General features: G+C 41.7%; 1 protein-coding gene across 1 annotated transcript in view; it reads right to left on the bottom strand.

Moving 5' to 3' along the window:
- capn15 (calpain 15) overlaps window positions 1-16,161 on the bottom strand; it is a gene marked incomplete at both ends in the record, with an annotated part of 55,561 nt that overhangs the window by 26,525 nt on the left and 12,875 nt on the right. Inside the window, one exon of the mRNA XM_083904176.1 lies at window positions 10,674-12,342. Coding sequence (XP_083760302.1) covers window positions 10,674-12,342 — 1,669 coding nt within the window. The remainder of the gene's footprint in view (window positions 1-10,673; window positions 12,343-16,161) is intronic.

The following is a 16,161-nucleotide window of genomic DNA, read 5'->3' as shown; positions in this document are numbered from 1 at the left end:
AATGTAAATGTAATCAGGGCTGCCAACTTGTGAGAAAACCTTGTAGTGAGGCATCGTGGAACGCGGGGCAAATGTATGGCTGGCCCAGTCGAGGTTACCACCACACACCCAATATATTTATTTATAGTAATATTTTATGCATACCAAGCTTATTAATGCTTTGTACAACATGCTTTATGGATTAATAATGCGTTATACAATAATATGGTAAATAATGTAATCATCCTGGGAGCTGGTGGATTCGATCCTACGACCTTCCCAACACAAGTCCACTTAATTGGCCACCACTGTTATTTTTTTGTAATAGGTGTCAGAAGAAGATTTAACAATTAGATTAGATTAGATTAGAAAGAGAATAAAAGACGCAAAAGAAGATGTATGCTGTAATAATGCCGTTTGGTGGTTGGAACGTCAGTGTGGTGCGTGTCATTACCCGACCTGTACCGGAAACACGATCCGTTCGGCACATGTGCTTGGCTGAATTCCTAGAACAATTGATGCTCGGACACCTCTCTTGCCGCTCAGTCCAGGATGATGCAACTGATTGTAACCGAACTGTGTAGGTGTCGCGGGTGCGAGTGGTTTTAAACGTTTCAGAGGATGGATGATATTCGCACTATGTGCTTAGTGCGAGCTCAGCCCATGGATTTATTGGCTCAACCAGAGACAGTTCGATATTGTACTCCTCACAGTCTCTGCAGGCATAAGTTATCGATCACGAGTGGCTTTTCTCAGGCTCAACAGATTAGATCACAGATAAACTCAGCTGTCAGATATATTCAGAACCGTTTTTAATCATGATGTGTACTTCAGAGTGAGAAATCAGAGGTGTGGCGTGAGAGCGTGACAAGTCAATCAAATATGCGTATCTCACGGCCAATGTGTGAGCGTTGGCAGCTATGATGTAATTCAGGAGAACAGGAAAGTTTTATCTGTAGTAAAAGTCAGGTGCTCTCTTACTAGGCTATAAAACATGCCTGATGGGAGCTGATAACATCCAAAACCATTATGCAGATATGCTGCGTTTCCACCAAGTGGAACAGTTTGGTTTAGTTCAGTTGAAAAGTCGGAAATAACAAGGAAACTCAGGCTCATAGCAACATGTCTATTAGGGATGTGTTTCAACGACTTTGGTTGCACTGTTCAGTAACTTGCAAAATGGTACAAAATCGTAGTTAAAATTCAATATAAAAAGTCATGATAAAATCATGATTTATTTGTTAAAGCATTTGATTTCATTTAATATCTGATACCAATATCACAATCTTGAGCACCTACCAATACGGTTACTAGTCCAACAAAGTCAACACTTCTGTCAAGAGCAACTTGGGGTGTCATGACTTTTCACACATTGCCTTGCAGACTGCCAGTCCCTGGGATCAAACCCCGTCCTTATGGCTGGAAGATGACCCACTCTACCACTGAACCACAGCAGCTGTTGGACCCATACCAATAAAAAGTATTAGATTGGCTCGTCGCGAGTGTAAGTCATGATTTTGATGTTCATTCCTTATTGGAAAAAAGGGGGTGTGAAATGTAATAGCATTTAACCAAAAAGACAAATAAATAAATGAATGAATGAATGAATGAATAAATAACGGGTTTGTGCAACCCTACTCTCTACTGTACACAGGACCTGTACACTCCATGGATCTCTTAACAGATCACGACACCTGATTTGACACACTATCTAGCCATCTAAAACTCCTCTCTACAAACTACAAATAGACACACATGCAACCCTATCTATCTGTGGTTACACGAGTGGGTTCTGCCAGTTGCAAGTCAGACAGGGGATGGAATAGAGGCACCCCACTGGTGGATTACAGTGAAGCAAATTGATTAGTTGCCATTCCGCACAATCCAATTTCCTAGCCTGAATGCAGCATTAACTACCAGACAGAATCACTTCAACACTGCTCCTCCACCCTGACAAACTTACTGATACTGTAGCTCACTGAATAATGTTATTATATCAGCTTTTATCACATTAATTTTACAGGCCTATGTGGATTTAACACAGATGTTAAGAGAAAAACATCGCTGTAGCTGGACACATGCAGACTTCACATTAAAACCCTTTCCTGGCTCATGAGAAAAACACAGCAGGGATGTTATGGTTAACTGTTCTCCAGGAAGACGATTGTGAGACTAATTTTTTGCATTTCTATTAGGAATAGTACCAAAATAACACCCCAACTGTTCCAATTTTGCACACTTTTTATTAGGGTGCAAAAATAGTAAATTAATTCCATTCACAACAGTCAGTGTTTCTGGACAATACTGGACAATAACCTTCATCCACTCCATGACGTGCTGGTTCCCCACAGGAGCTCGTTCAGTGAGAGACTGATTCCACCAAGATGCACCACTGAACAGCACTGGAAATCATTCCTGCCTGTGGCCATTAGAGTTTACAATTTTCATCTGTAGATGCATTCGGTTCATTTATTTATTAATTATCATATTGATAATGCCTGTCCTGTACATTTTGTCATTCTTGTATTAAACAAGGGTTTTGTGCAATTTTAATCAAAACATTTTTGCACTCTTTTTGGTGCTCTTTAATTTATTTATTTATTTTCTAATTTGTGTGCTTCTTGTACTCTTCTGTAAATTTATTGAGCCTGATATGTAGCAACTGTAACAAAACAATTTCCTCCGGGATAATAAAAGTATTCTGATTCTGATTCTTCAACGCCCACAGTCTCATACAAGGCTTGACATCTTGTTGAAACAAACAGCCATAAACTGAGCAGGAAAAGGTCAAGCATCTGAAAAGCAGTGTGTCATAGTATTTTGTGCTCTACAACATAGATGGTAAAAGAACAAACAGCTAATTTGTGAACGGATGAGTCGGCAGATTATTTATTATTAATCTGCCGACTCATCTGTTAGCTGTTAGTTCAACCCAAAATCAGCAACACATAGACCAGATCTGGACATTACACGGAACTGCCAGCGTGAGGTTAATTAGAAATTAGAACATAAACATAATTAGCAGGGCTCTACATTTCCAGAGTTTCCCATACATTAATCAATGCGTGGAGACTTAGGTATCGTATCATTCTGTTGCTTCATATCCCTGCCCTGGGGCACAATGGCCCTCATTTATCAAACGTACACCAAAAAAGTGAATGTATCCTCATTTCCACACATAGATCACGATTTTACCAATACGGACATTGGCGTAGTGTACGAACAATCTCACGCCAGCTCAGACCAGGTGTGCACAAGTTTAACATCACCATGAACTCGCAGTGCAGTGTGACTGTGTTGAAATAATGATTAAAACCATAATAATAATAATAATATACAGCCATATATTCAGCACTTAAAAATATCTTAAGGTGAAGGATTCTTGGTGACATAAATAGTTTAAATGAATTCAGTGCACTATTACACACACGGGTGACAGTGGAGCTGCAGCGGGCTGCTGAAGGGCAGAAAGCTGTGTCTGTGATCAGGGGGAAGAAACCTGCTGTAAACACCTGAGAAGGTGTGTGACATCATTCAGTAAAATGTAAGAGCACAAAGTAAAGTGCAGCCTCTGCTCAGCCAGGAGACAGGACATCGTTCAGTGCTTCTAAGTGTGGTTATTCTTTTTGATGTTTGTATTAGTTTTATTTTGGATCTCTTTTTACTTTTTATAAAGATTTATGTTGGTAATTAACTGGCAAATGTCTGCTTGTTTTTAAATCATCAAGTTCCAGGATCTTGGATGTGGAGATCGAGAACATAAACCCATCTCGCTGGTGGCCAGTTTCTGAGTGCATGACAAATCTGATTGAAAAGAAAGAAATGTCTATGGCGTTTGTAGGATCTGTGTTAATAATGAATTTAAAATATTCAAACTCGCCAGATATGTCATTCTTGTGAATGTGTCAAGTTAAAATGTTTACCATTATCAAGCTCAGAGTGAGGTGGTGTGTCTGTGTCGTGTGACAGTAGTAACAGACCCCCTCCTCTCACTGCCACCTCCGTCTGGGTAAGTGACAGGTTGAGGTCAGACTGAAGCGCAGTTATGCACTTTTTAGTGGTGATTTTGAGGTCCCATCAAGCAATTAGCTTTAATATATGATGACTTCAAATCACAAATGAATAAATTAATTATTTAAAACTCAGCTTGTTCACAATATCGCTATGGTGATCTCACTCCACATTGTTGCTTTCTGACATCCTTTGATCCCACTGTTCAGGCTGACAAACAGAATAGCCTCATTATATTTTAAATTCCAATGTTTCAATTACTATTTTCAGCTTCTTGGTCATATTCCAGTATCTCAGTGTCATAAACTCAAGGGCTGGGGTCTTGAAACTTATATGGGGGCGTGGTATTCAAATTACAATCATTTTTTGCCACTGCATCTATCAAAGGCTGATTGGGTGTACACCAGGATTGAATGTCATTCGCACGTCTCATGAATCACACGTGACACCGTATGGCATACGGTGAAATTTACACCTGAATCTGCACCAGTTTCTGTGCAAGTTTGATAAATGAGGGCCAGTGCATGCAGCTCGTATAAATGCAAAGCGAATTACCAGCACCATTCTATATTCCCAGATATGACACAGTATCAACATTATCTCACTCCTGGTTTATTATCTAACCAGCGAAGCACCATCACAACATCTTAGTGTGTGTGTATGTGCATGTGTAAGTACACAGGTGTGCCTCAGTGGGTGGGGTGGGGGCTGTCGTCGGGGTCAATATACTCACTCCGGTAGAACACACTTCACAAGTATTCATTATATAGTACAGTAGTTTCATATTTTCAATATATTTAGTTAGTTATAATTGAATAAAGCCTGCCTGGTCACTAATTTTGTTATTATACACCAAAAGTATACAATTTATTGCCTTTTATAAAGAGATAAACTTAATATTGAGCAGTAAATATTGGTCCGGCCCTCAACAATATTTTCTGTCTCTTATATGGCCCGTTGAGGGAAATAATTAAACCTAGTGTGACTAATAGTAAGAGTAATAATTAATAACATTGTCATGTCTGTGTGTGTGTGCGAGCCATGGGAATATCTGAAAATCTTGGAAAGAATAGTGTGCTTAAAGTTGAGTGTCAAGAGCAACATGGCTGTGGAAGCTGGTTGAGCACCAGAAGGCAGCACTGACTGAGATACTGAGGAAGATAATGAATGTTATGACACTGCGTATTAAATCGCAATGGCACTATTGGTTATAACAATTGCAATGGGACGATTTTTCCTAATCTTTCAACCCTAATTAAATTTGTTCATTTAAAACATAGACATAAACAATACTAGTCAGGTGACAAAAATGATAGTGATATAAAAAAAATAAAACAGTAACGTGATTTAAGTAAGGGATTAAAGGATAACTTCATTTAAGTAAGTTAGTTTAAAACCAAAATATAAAGTACAGGTCCTGGCAGCCACACAGATCTTTTCAGATGACAGTAAGCTTACAGCACAGCATCTATGTTTTTCAGAGCTGAATTTCACAGTGTCACAATCATTAAACCCGAAATACAACCTCTGAGAACAACCTGTCCTGTACAAGAGTGTCACTGGGAGTGAAAACCTGTCACAGCAGGCAGTCGCAACTTACTCTGTAACATATCAAATAAAAATCTTAAGTGTGGCCCAAAGTCATACAGGGTGTGGACAAGAGAGATTGAGAAAACAAAAATCAATCTGTTGTCATGTAGTATGGTCTTGTTTCCTCTGAGAGTGACATATACACAGATACCATATTCCCAGGCATGCTGGGTTTGCACGCACACGCGCACACACACACAGAAACCAAGCCAAGGCTAACTACACAAATGTAAGTATGTTTAATCATTAACACTGTCTGCTATAATCAAATGATTCCAAATCAAAAAAAAGAAAACATACTTTCCACACACATCAGTGAACCGTGTTTTTTTATCATTTAATTACATCATTGCTGTATTCGTTTTTGGCTACATGGCAGTGTGGTGGCCTCAATTCTATCACAGAATGTACTGATAATAGTATCAGAAATCAATTACATTAAATCAATGTTCTAAACCTCTCTGTAACAACTTTCCTAGTAAAAAGTGATTTAAAAAACAGCATTCACCAGATAAATACACACTGGAGTGTTCAGTACAACACAGCTCAGATGATCTCAGACTAAAGGCCACATTATACTTCTCCGACTGCGTAATGCGCTATCCGACTGTGTCAACACGGAGACCACTCAAGCCTTCATACTTCTGCGTCGTGGTGACGGATATGCACTGCAATTTCCCTCCCGATCAGTAGGGGTCGCTGCGCAAGGTTGTTGTGCTTCTGGCTACAGTCAGCAATGGTGTCCGAGAGAGAAAGTCTGTTGTTGAAACAGTGGCCGTTTCTCACTTTTCTGTGTGACGGAACGCAGTTTTAAGATAATTTGAGGCGAGAAATTGGCCATTTAGAGTCTAAACATGTGCCGTGTGTGTTAAGATATGACGTATTTATAGTTTGGCTGCGTAACCTACTCAGAGCACTTTACGCAGGAGTATAAATTGGGCTTAAGTCCTGTGTTCTAACCACAATATTTAAATATGTTTGTATACAAGCAGCATTTTATTGCTATAAACTGTGGCTGCCCACTGACAGGAAAAAAACTGGCTGCACTTTAAAAAAACATTTCAAATAAAGCAACTGTTGTTTATTCCTAGGGTTTATCGTATATGTGGCAGTATAGCAGGATAAGAAAATGTTCTACATATTAACTTTTGGGGTTTAATAGCAATAATCACCTTCCTGTAGCTGTTATAATCTAAATATGACCTACAAGTTGTTGCTTTAAGAAAAGAAAAGAAAAAAAACACCCAATTAGTGGTATTGCATTTGGTCCTCTGGATCGGCTGATAAGTTCAGTGGGGGAATTGATAACAGGAAGAGGATACTAAATTGTATGGGAGCATCTCTACATTTTACGCCCTTCCTCTCTGAGACACTCAGAACCCTGCTGCAGCAGTGGATGCTGTTAGTGATTTCCTTCACTAAAGCGAAGTGGATCGTTTCTGCTCCTCTCCTCTCTCGTTCTGCAGCTAAAAATAGAATAGTCCTGTGTTCACCTTAGTTCCTACACTCACAGTCATGAGGATCAGCTGCGGTGGGGGTGGACGGGATGTGGTGGGTGACAATGGGGAAGCATGTTTGAATAAATTAAGTGGAGATTGAAGGTAATGAAGGATACAGGATGAAAAGAGAGGAGACGAAGAGGGGACAGTACTTTGTTGAGAGGGGTAGAGCTCGAGCTGTAAAATACAAAACATTTGAAGAAGATAGGGAAAGACGATTAAAGAAAGAGGAGCTTAAATCATGTTTTAAATAAAGCCCAATTTATACTTCTGCGTAAAGTGCTCTGCGTAGGTTACGCAGAGACTCTGCGTCGACGCAGAGCCTGTCGAAGAGCCTCTACGTCGTCTCCAACTGCACAAAATATTTTTTAAGTGTCCGTCACTCCGTCAAGGGACAACGGAGACGGCAAGAGCTGCGATTGGTCCTCAGGACAGGCCGAGCTAAGCTGCTCTGTGCCGGCTCACAGTGAGCACCGAGCGCTACAGACGCGGAGCTGATCCCCGCCGATAACGCCGCTGCCAAACTATAAATACGTCATATCTTAACACACACAGCACATGTTTAGACTCTAAATGGCCAATTTCTCGCCTCAAATTATCTTAAAACTGCGTTCCGTCACACAGCAAAGTGAGAAACGGCTACTGTTTCAACAACAACAGTCTTTCTCTCACTTTCTTCCTCCGACACCATTGCTCACTGTAGCCAGAAGCACAACAACCTTGCGCAGCGACCTCTACTGATCGGGCGGGGAAATTGCAGCGCGTGTCCGTCACCACGACGCAGAAGTATAAAGCCTCGAGGCGTCTCCGTGGTGACGCAGACGGATAACGCATACGCAGTCGGAGAAGTATAATGTGGCCTTTAGGAGGAAGGGGAAAGTGGGGGGATGAGGCATCTCTGATATCTTTCCTTCCTACTGAGCCAACTTCCCTCCCACGCTCACAGCAGTGTGCCCTATGACCTTCAAAGAAAGCATTAATAATGCATACTAAAGCCCACTTGCCATTGTAAACCTGCAAGTGCAATGGTGGTGTAGTAAGTTGGCATCAAACACTTAAATGCTATATATTCAGACAATATACAGTATCCTGCTGCAACTAAAAAAGACCTGAACATAAAAAAGTCTGGATTCTGCCAACATTTTTGCCCTAGTCTCGAGTCATATTTTTGTCATTCACATGGCGACAAAACTTGACTTCAGCAGGACATCCATGAGGATATGCTACAGGCTCATCAGCGGGTGATTGCACAGACAAAATGTCCCACATCGCAGTCTTCATTTGTCTCAAATCTCACCTAATCAATAAAGATAATAGAAAAGTCTAAAAGCAGGATGTCTGGAGAAGTGGGGGAAAAAAACATCATATGGCCTCATTAGAGATTCCAGATACAAGACTTGCACTTATGCAAAAGATCATTTCTGAATTGTGTGATTTCCTTCTGGTGAAAGGTATGCAGTAGTAAAATTAGACTCTGTATATCTGCATCTCATTTAGAGGAGGCCAACATACACCCACGAGTTGTTAAATGTCCCTGCAAACAAAGACAGTGACAAAGCCTATTAGCATTCCTCTGAAATGACAACAATTGAAGGAGTGGGACAAAGGTGACAAGCACCCTGTGATGCATTACACAGCTTGATTTCTCAGAAAGGTCAAGAAATGGCCCTTTTCCACTATGGTCCCAGCTTTCCTCGCCTCGGCACGACACAGGTTGCATCTCCGCTAGAAAAAAAGTACTTACTCAAAGTGGGCTCAACTGCAGTGACTTCTTTTAACACGCGACATACACAAACGAGTGATTAGTGACTTGTAAAGCAGTCATTGAACTGAAATACAGCTGCAGGGTTTGTGATGCGGCTCGTCAGTCTCTATCAGCAGTGCTGTCACTAAATACACCAGACTCCTTTGTTAAATATAGAGATTTTAGACATTTCCCTGGTAATTGTTGGAGATTAACCCACATTTTTAGGATTGTTGTCTTTTTAACTGATCTACCAAAGGGATTTCCGAGAACTAAAATGTCTGACATCAAACGACAATCTAAGTGCGTCCATGTTTATGGTTTTACTGTTCACCATTTATATTTAATACTAAGCATGTAATGATATGGAAACCAAAATCACGACACTAACCAACGAACCTGTGTCGTGGTTGGAAAAGGCAGATCAGTGATACGCTCCTTCCAACTCCCAGAGTTTGTGTTTCCAATCCAGATACAGCCCTATGAGCGGTCAGTGCTACCAAAGTTTATTTTTTTATTTTTTTATTACTATTTAGTTAATATTTAATAAAAAATAAATTTAAAAAAAAGTACGCTAAAATAAGTTGAAGATAAGTATTCTCATCAAGCCTCCTCTGTCTCCGTGTCATGAAAATAAGTTTCCATATGTGACAATAGAAGAAATGTTTGGCTACCGCTAATTCAACAACCTGAGGAGCGGAGGAAACATAGCTAATAGCAATGAAATTACAGACACTCCAAGTTCCGTTAAGTCAGCAGTATGGGAGCATTTCGGCTACCCGGTGCAAAATAGAGACGGTAATCTCGTTGTCAACAAAACCCACACCATTTTACAGTAAGCGTTTTAAAAAAACTTCCTAGAGTGACAAGTCAAACATGTCGATGCACGTTCATGACACCATCCCAAGATTTAAGTGGGACAAGTAATAAACGCCTACCGCCACAGTCTACTCTGCTAAATGTATATTACATTAAGTTATGGGTTTTTCTTGGCACTGAACCGAGTCATGACTTTGGTGTATTGTTACAGGCCTATGTAATACATATATGCAATAGGAACTTAAGTTAAGCTGTGGGCAGGATTTAAAGAAGTCATAGAAACCCAAGTAGCACAAGGTCATGCTTTCTGTGTTTCATGTTTGTGGAGAGCTGCTTTGCAAATCCCCATGCGTTCACATGGCTACAGTTCCACTAATACTTAAATTAGGTCGATATCGATCTTTGACAAAAATAAGAGACCCCCTCCAACTGGACTGGAGAGTGCTTTGCCAAAGGGAGTCAGTGCAGTACAATCCATGCAGACTTAAACTGGAGGTGTGTGTGTTTGTCAATCCGTGTATGATTCGTTCATCTGTTTTTCGAAATAAAACCGGAAATAAAAAAAATAATGATAATAGTGAAAAAAAAATTCTCAATATACGGATAACAACTTGTTTTTTCCAAATTCCAATTTGTGCCGAAATGAAAAATGGAAAAAACGGATAATGAGCGTTTTCCGTTTAATCCAATTTTGATGCAAGTTAAATGACCCGGAAGTGACCTTTATTGGAACGGTATCAGAAAGCCTGCAAAACAAATCAAAGAAGAAGAAATATTCCCGGACTGGAGGATTATTCTGGCATGATTGGGCAGCTTTTTGCAACGGCGTATTAGGGACAAGTATGGAAAAAATAAAAAACGGACCGGGGGAGGGGGGTAATATTTCGAGAAAAAAGTCACAGATTTATGATATTAAAAGTGGCAAATCTACAAGAAAATAAAGTTGCAGATTTACAGGAGTTAAGTGGTTGCTTATCAATTTATAAGTATGTGTTTGGAAGTGCTACTGTGCTGCATAGCTTCACTCTTACCTCTCTGCAGAAGCTGACTATGTTCTCCCATAGCTCTTTAGCCTCGCCTTCATCATTTCGTCTACGGGCCTCAACATGCATGCTCTCCCTTCTCTTCAGAGGTTTCACAACTTTGCGAAGGGTGAGGTACTGCTGTGGTGTGTGGCATGCTGCACAGTTCTTGGTCTTGATGTCGTTGAGCAGTGTACATGCCGGGCAGCTCCACTGTCCTATCTTCTCTTGGAGGCTCGATAAGGTGGAAGAAGAGGAGGAACTGGAAGAAGCAGTAGCAGGGGAGGAAGATGGGAGGGCCCGAGTCTGTTTCCACGTTTTATGACACGAGGAGTAGGAAGAAGGGGAAGATGTGCAGGAGCAGGATGCAGTACCAGACCCTGCTAGGAGGCCACAGTGTGTACAGCAGCGGGGTAGGGGTGCCTGCTGTTCCTGAAAGCCATGCAGCTTGGATGAACCACAGGCTGAACACTTAGGTGCTCCTGTAGGGTTACACAGGGTGCACTTGGAGCAGGCCCAGGTGCTAAAGTCTGGGCTGGAGGGGCTGGCTGGGGTAAATCGTACCGTTTCACAGCCTACAAGGTCAATGAGGTCAGAACCTGCCCGCGATGATCGGCAGGCCTCACACTTGGATGAACTACCTGGGTTAGGCAATGAGCAGCTAGGGCACTTCCATGTGGGAGTGGCTGACGAAGCATCAGGGAGGTGGGGGGTAAGTGGGTGGTGCTGCGGGTCTTCTTCCTCCAAGATACTGAGGCGTTTGCTGGGATATAAGGGCTCCTGTGGTTGGGCATGTTTGGGCTTGGCTGGCCGCTGTGGGCCTGGCTGGGGTGGCACAGTGACCGTTGAAGGTGAAGTGGGACTGGGAGTGTTGGTGCCTGGATTCGGTGGACGCCCGGATGGGGGCACTTCCCTCCTGCTGCGGGGTACTGGGTTGTTCTGGAGAGAAGAGAACGTAGCGAAAGGAGAGGAGAGGGACTGTGAGGAGACATGGAGAGGATCTTGAGCATCACAGGGTGGGGCTGGGGGTGAGTCATCTGTTAAGTCTATTAGTAGTGGGGCAGCCCCTGCTGTATGAACCGGAAACCCGGCCACAGGTGTGTGTACCTCAGGCACCACCAGTGCCTCAGGGGGGATTTTAGGCAATGACAGTTTCCTGGGGCCACCACAGGCTGAACATGACAGAGCCACAGGTGTGTTATGGAGTGTGCATCGAGGGCAAGCCCAGCCAGAGTGCTGCCCCTCCAGACCATCCACATCTCCATTACTCTCAGACCGCCATAGCACTTCCTCCTTAGCCGGATGCTGTCCATGGGGCTCAGGCAGAACCCTCGAGGTGAGTGTGGGTGTTGGAGGTTCAGTTGAAGCAGATGGGAGGCCGTTGGCAGTGGCAGCTATGGTGGTGGTAGGGGGTGTGTGAGTGGCTGGGGATGGTCCAAAGCCACAGACAGAGCAGGATCCGGTTCCCTGGGGATTGTTGAGTGTACAGCGGGGGCAGGCCCAGCGATGCTCCTCAGTGCTGCTCAACCGCAGGATCTGGTTAAGGTCGGGTTTCTGGCGTGGTGCCTCACAAATGGAACAACGAGGTGCTGCACCGGCATTTAAGAAGGTACAGCGTCCACATGACCACTCGCTACCTCGGACTGCTGCTGCCATGGAGCCAGGAGAGTGAGAGTGGCTGAAAAAACACAATAAAACAAAGAATCAATACAAATTCACAGAAGTTGGATCTATTTTTGCCTGCTTTGCCTGCAGGCTGAATACATTGGGGCTATGCATCATCACTGGTCTCATAATTCAATATTATGAGGAAGAGGAATAAAGATGCATTCTAAAAACAATCATATCCCAGTATGTTCTGGCTGAAAAGTGAGTGTGTATATCCCTGTCTATGTGTTGGTGTGAGTGTGTGTGTGTGAGATAGAGCTGATTGAATCAAAGCTTAATCTCTCACATTTCCAATCCAAATAACCATAAATAATAGCTGGAATATCATCAATAGGATGGTCCTCAAACACTGAACATGTTAGATAAAAGGTAAAAAAAAAAAGTCAGGTTGAACATTAACCAAGAAAAAAGAGACCAAGGGCTTTCAGACCTATAGTTCGAAGACCACCCCTTCAGGCAGGTCTCGGACCGGTTGATTTGGTGCTCACCAAAGTACCGAGATTACATTCACACCAGCACAAACGAACCGAACCAAAGGATCAAACATGTTTGGTGCGTACCAAATGCTGTAGGTGTGAAAGCACCCATAAGTCGCATTCACACCGAATAGTCTGCTATTTCGGTTAAACTGGGGGTTCCAACATTCAACCGGTCTGAGTTAGCTTTCACACTGCACTTCAGTGAAACGAACCAAACCTTTTAATAACAAATTTCCCTCCTCGCCTGAGGCTGCGCTGCATCAAGAATTACTGAAGGAGCAGACGAGACAAACAATAAACAAGAAAACTTGCTCATCTATTGGTTAATGCAGGACAACTTTTGTTTCCTCCACATAAGAGCAAAACATGGAGCTGCATCATAACCTATGGTTTTATGAACATACGACATATACGCAGCAACAATGGGCTCAGACATTTCTACTGGCTATTGTTCTACACGCACACATGTTTTGGTTGTGTTTACCCACAATGCCCTGTGTTTTAGTCTACTTCCTGCATTTGGTTCACTTGAAGTAAACCGAGAACTATGTTTTAGGTGGACCAGAGTTCGCTTCTTTGGTACAGATGAATGGTCACTTCGCATTCACACCTCCCCAAACGAACAAGACTTTCCGAGAAAACAAACTTGCATTCGAATTATAAGGGCTGGTGTGCATACAACTTAAGATAAAAGGCAGGAATTGATTAATAACAAACTCGGAGAGAACCGAACCATAGTCTAAACCCAACATCTTCAGTTAAACTTAAAGCTTTGAAACTAAAAAAAATGGGCCCAATGCCTTTGGAAAACAGTGAACCTTTTTAAGAGTAAGGCAGGACATAACGTCCTTTAGACACTGAGCTAAGGGACTCCATCTCATCAAAACTGCGTGTCTGGCCAATAGAAACCAAAGGACGGTACACCATTGGATCAAGGTCAAGAGTTCATTGTCCTTTCCAGTGGTGCCAAAGACAGCAAATACCGAAGAGAGCAATCAGCAGGTCAAACCTGAGAATTGAGGATACAGTTTCAATTTATCAATTACATTTTTGAGGTTCGGACATGACCAAAGGTGGGGTACCTGAGGTGGTATGGAAGACAGTGGCCTTCAGCTCATCTGCATTTTTTTGGTCTCTTGTTTTTAATTTTCTTCTTGACAATACACCATAGAGAATCTATGGGATGACGTGTGCCAAACCAGGCTGAAGGGTGGGTTCCTTAAACACCAGACCCACTCTCAATACCAGACTGACTAAGGTGAGAGGAGGGACGGGGCATGCGACGAGGAGACAGCCGACCAGCTGACCACAATGACAGAGTGAAACACACACTCGTGCACGCGCACCACTCACATGCAATGAAGAACAGCTTGCATTACTAACCCAAACCACACAAACACTGAGAGATAACCAATGGTCAAACATCATTAACGCTATCAAACACACTGAAGCGACAACTACACCCAAAGTAGGTACCTATGCAAAATATGAGACAGATGGTTGTCACTGTCTGTTATGTCACTCCCCAAATTGACCCAAGAAAGAAACCACGTTGAAATTACATTTCTAGTTGACTCTGCAGCAACATCTTTTTTTTCTGCCAATCTTTCACATATACCAGGCTGCAATAATCCAAACAAAAAAAATCCAGTTTGCATGAATTATATTGAAAATATTTCATTTTTTGTCTTTTTTAGATCATAAAATGAGGTGCATCATGACTAAACCTGGCAATTTAAGGGTTAAAAATAATTAATAATTAATATTTGATATGGATGGAAAGAGGAGATGTTGGTCTAAAACTTAAAAAAAAAAAGGCAAAAATACAGATGTATACTATTATTATAGCTGTGTACTTTCATGCGCACCATTTGGTGCTCTGGGTGTGTTAACGTGATTTTTTTTAAAGGCGCGTTTAAGGGTTAACTAATGACCAAGAGTGCAGATCTCGCTCTCTCGCTCTGTCTCTCTCTCTCTCCCGCCCCGTGCCAACAATGCCTCGAACTCTCTGCTCACACTGGTTTAAATGAAAAACAAACAAATGCTGATCAAAAGTTTTGTGCAAATGATTTAAGGTCCCGACACTTGTCCCAAATATGACAGGCTTCGTTCAGTGATTGAAACAAATATATAAACATTAATGAAACGTTTACATGCAGAGCGCGCTCACTCGCTAAGCAGACAGCAGCGCTGCGCCGATGTTGTGTGATCAAATACACCAGTATGGCGGTATATTAAAAATTCATATCATAACAGGAAAAAAACGGTATTCGGTGTGAACCGGTAAACCGCCCAGCCCTGCACTCTACTACATGTGCGTGTAGCCGCATGCACGTGTGTTGCTGATGCTGCGCGATGCGGGTGCATTTGACCGGCTTTTTAAAAATCTGACCGATCACGTGAAAATCGGCCGGTTCCGGTCACTGGCCGATTAATCGGTGCATTCCTACTTATAATGCACTGGAGGAAACTCTGTAATAATAATAACTGTTGTAGAGCTTTCCAGCAGGTGTTAGATGTTATGACTAAGTCCATGGAGCATGTGTAGTTCGTAATCAAAGCACAGTCAGCTGGATCATTGTTAATACTTAACCTGTGTCATGCTAATTCTGATGGTGATAGTGGCATCTAAAATGTACAAATTATCATGCAAAATGATTTAAAGTGTGTAATAGCTTTACAGACAAAACTAATAAACATTCTAGAAGTGTCATGGATAACCTTAGAGCTTTAAATAGCATTATATAGTGATATTCCTTGCAGGTTTGCCACCTGATTAACGGTTGTGCCACCTGACAATTGCAACTAAACTCAAATTAAACATTCTGTTTGGATGCAAGCATTATTTTCTACCCTTGTCATGAAGTTCACACAGAACATTTAAAAAAAAAAATAAATAAAGAGTTTTATGATAAAATAATGGACCACCTGACATGGAAAGTGTACCAATCTACATATAGTTGAAAGTAGTTATTTTTATCAGTATTTGACAGAGATCTACAAACCTTTTAGCTTAGTCCCAATGGTCTCTGGGGTTCCTCCTGATGCAACTTTCAGTTTACAGCTATTGTCTCTTGACTTTAAAATAAAGTCCAATGTTTATGGTTGCACCACCCTGATATTTAGGAAATGTAAATTGCTGGACAAAAGTTTAGCAGTTATTTTAGCAGCATTTAAACTATTGATATTGGGGAAAAAACATTATTCAAAAGACTTCAAACATAAAATAATGGCTTTTTTTTAGAATAAAGTGATAGATGTCATGAAAAGATTACATTATGGTTTTTTTATATAATGGATTTGGACACAAAAATATGCACGTCATGTCATTGACCCATTAACAAGATTCT

The sequence above is a fragment of the Microchirus variegatus genome (genome assembly GCF_963457635.1).
Source record: "Microchirus variegatus genome assembly, chromosome: 17".
Taxonomy (NCBI): Eukaryota; Metazoa; Chordata; class Actinopteri; order Pleuronectiformes; family Soleidae; genus Microchirus; species Microchirus variegatus.
The sequence above is the reverse complement of the archived record's forward strand: the minus strand, read 5'-3'. Positions and strand labels throughout refer to the sequence as shown.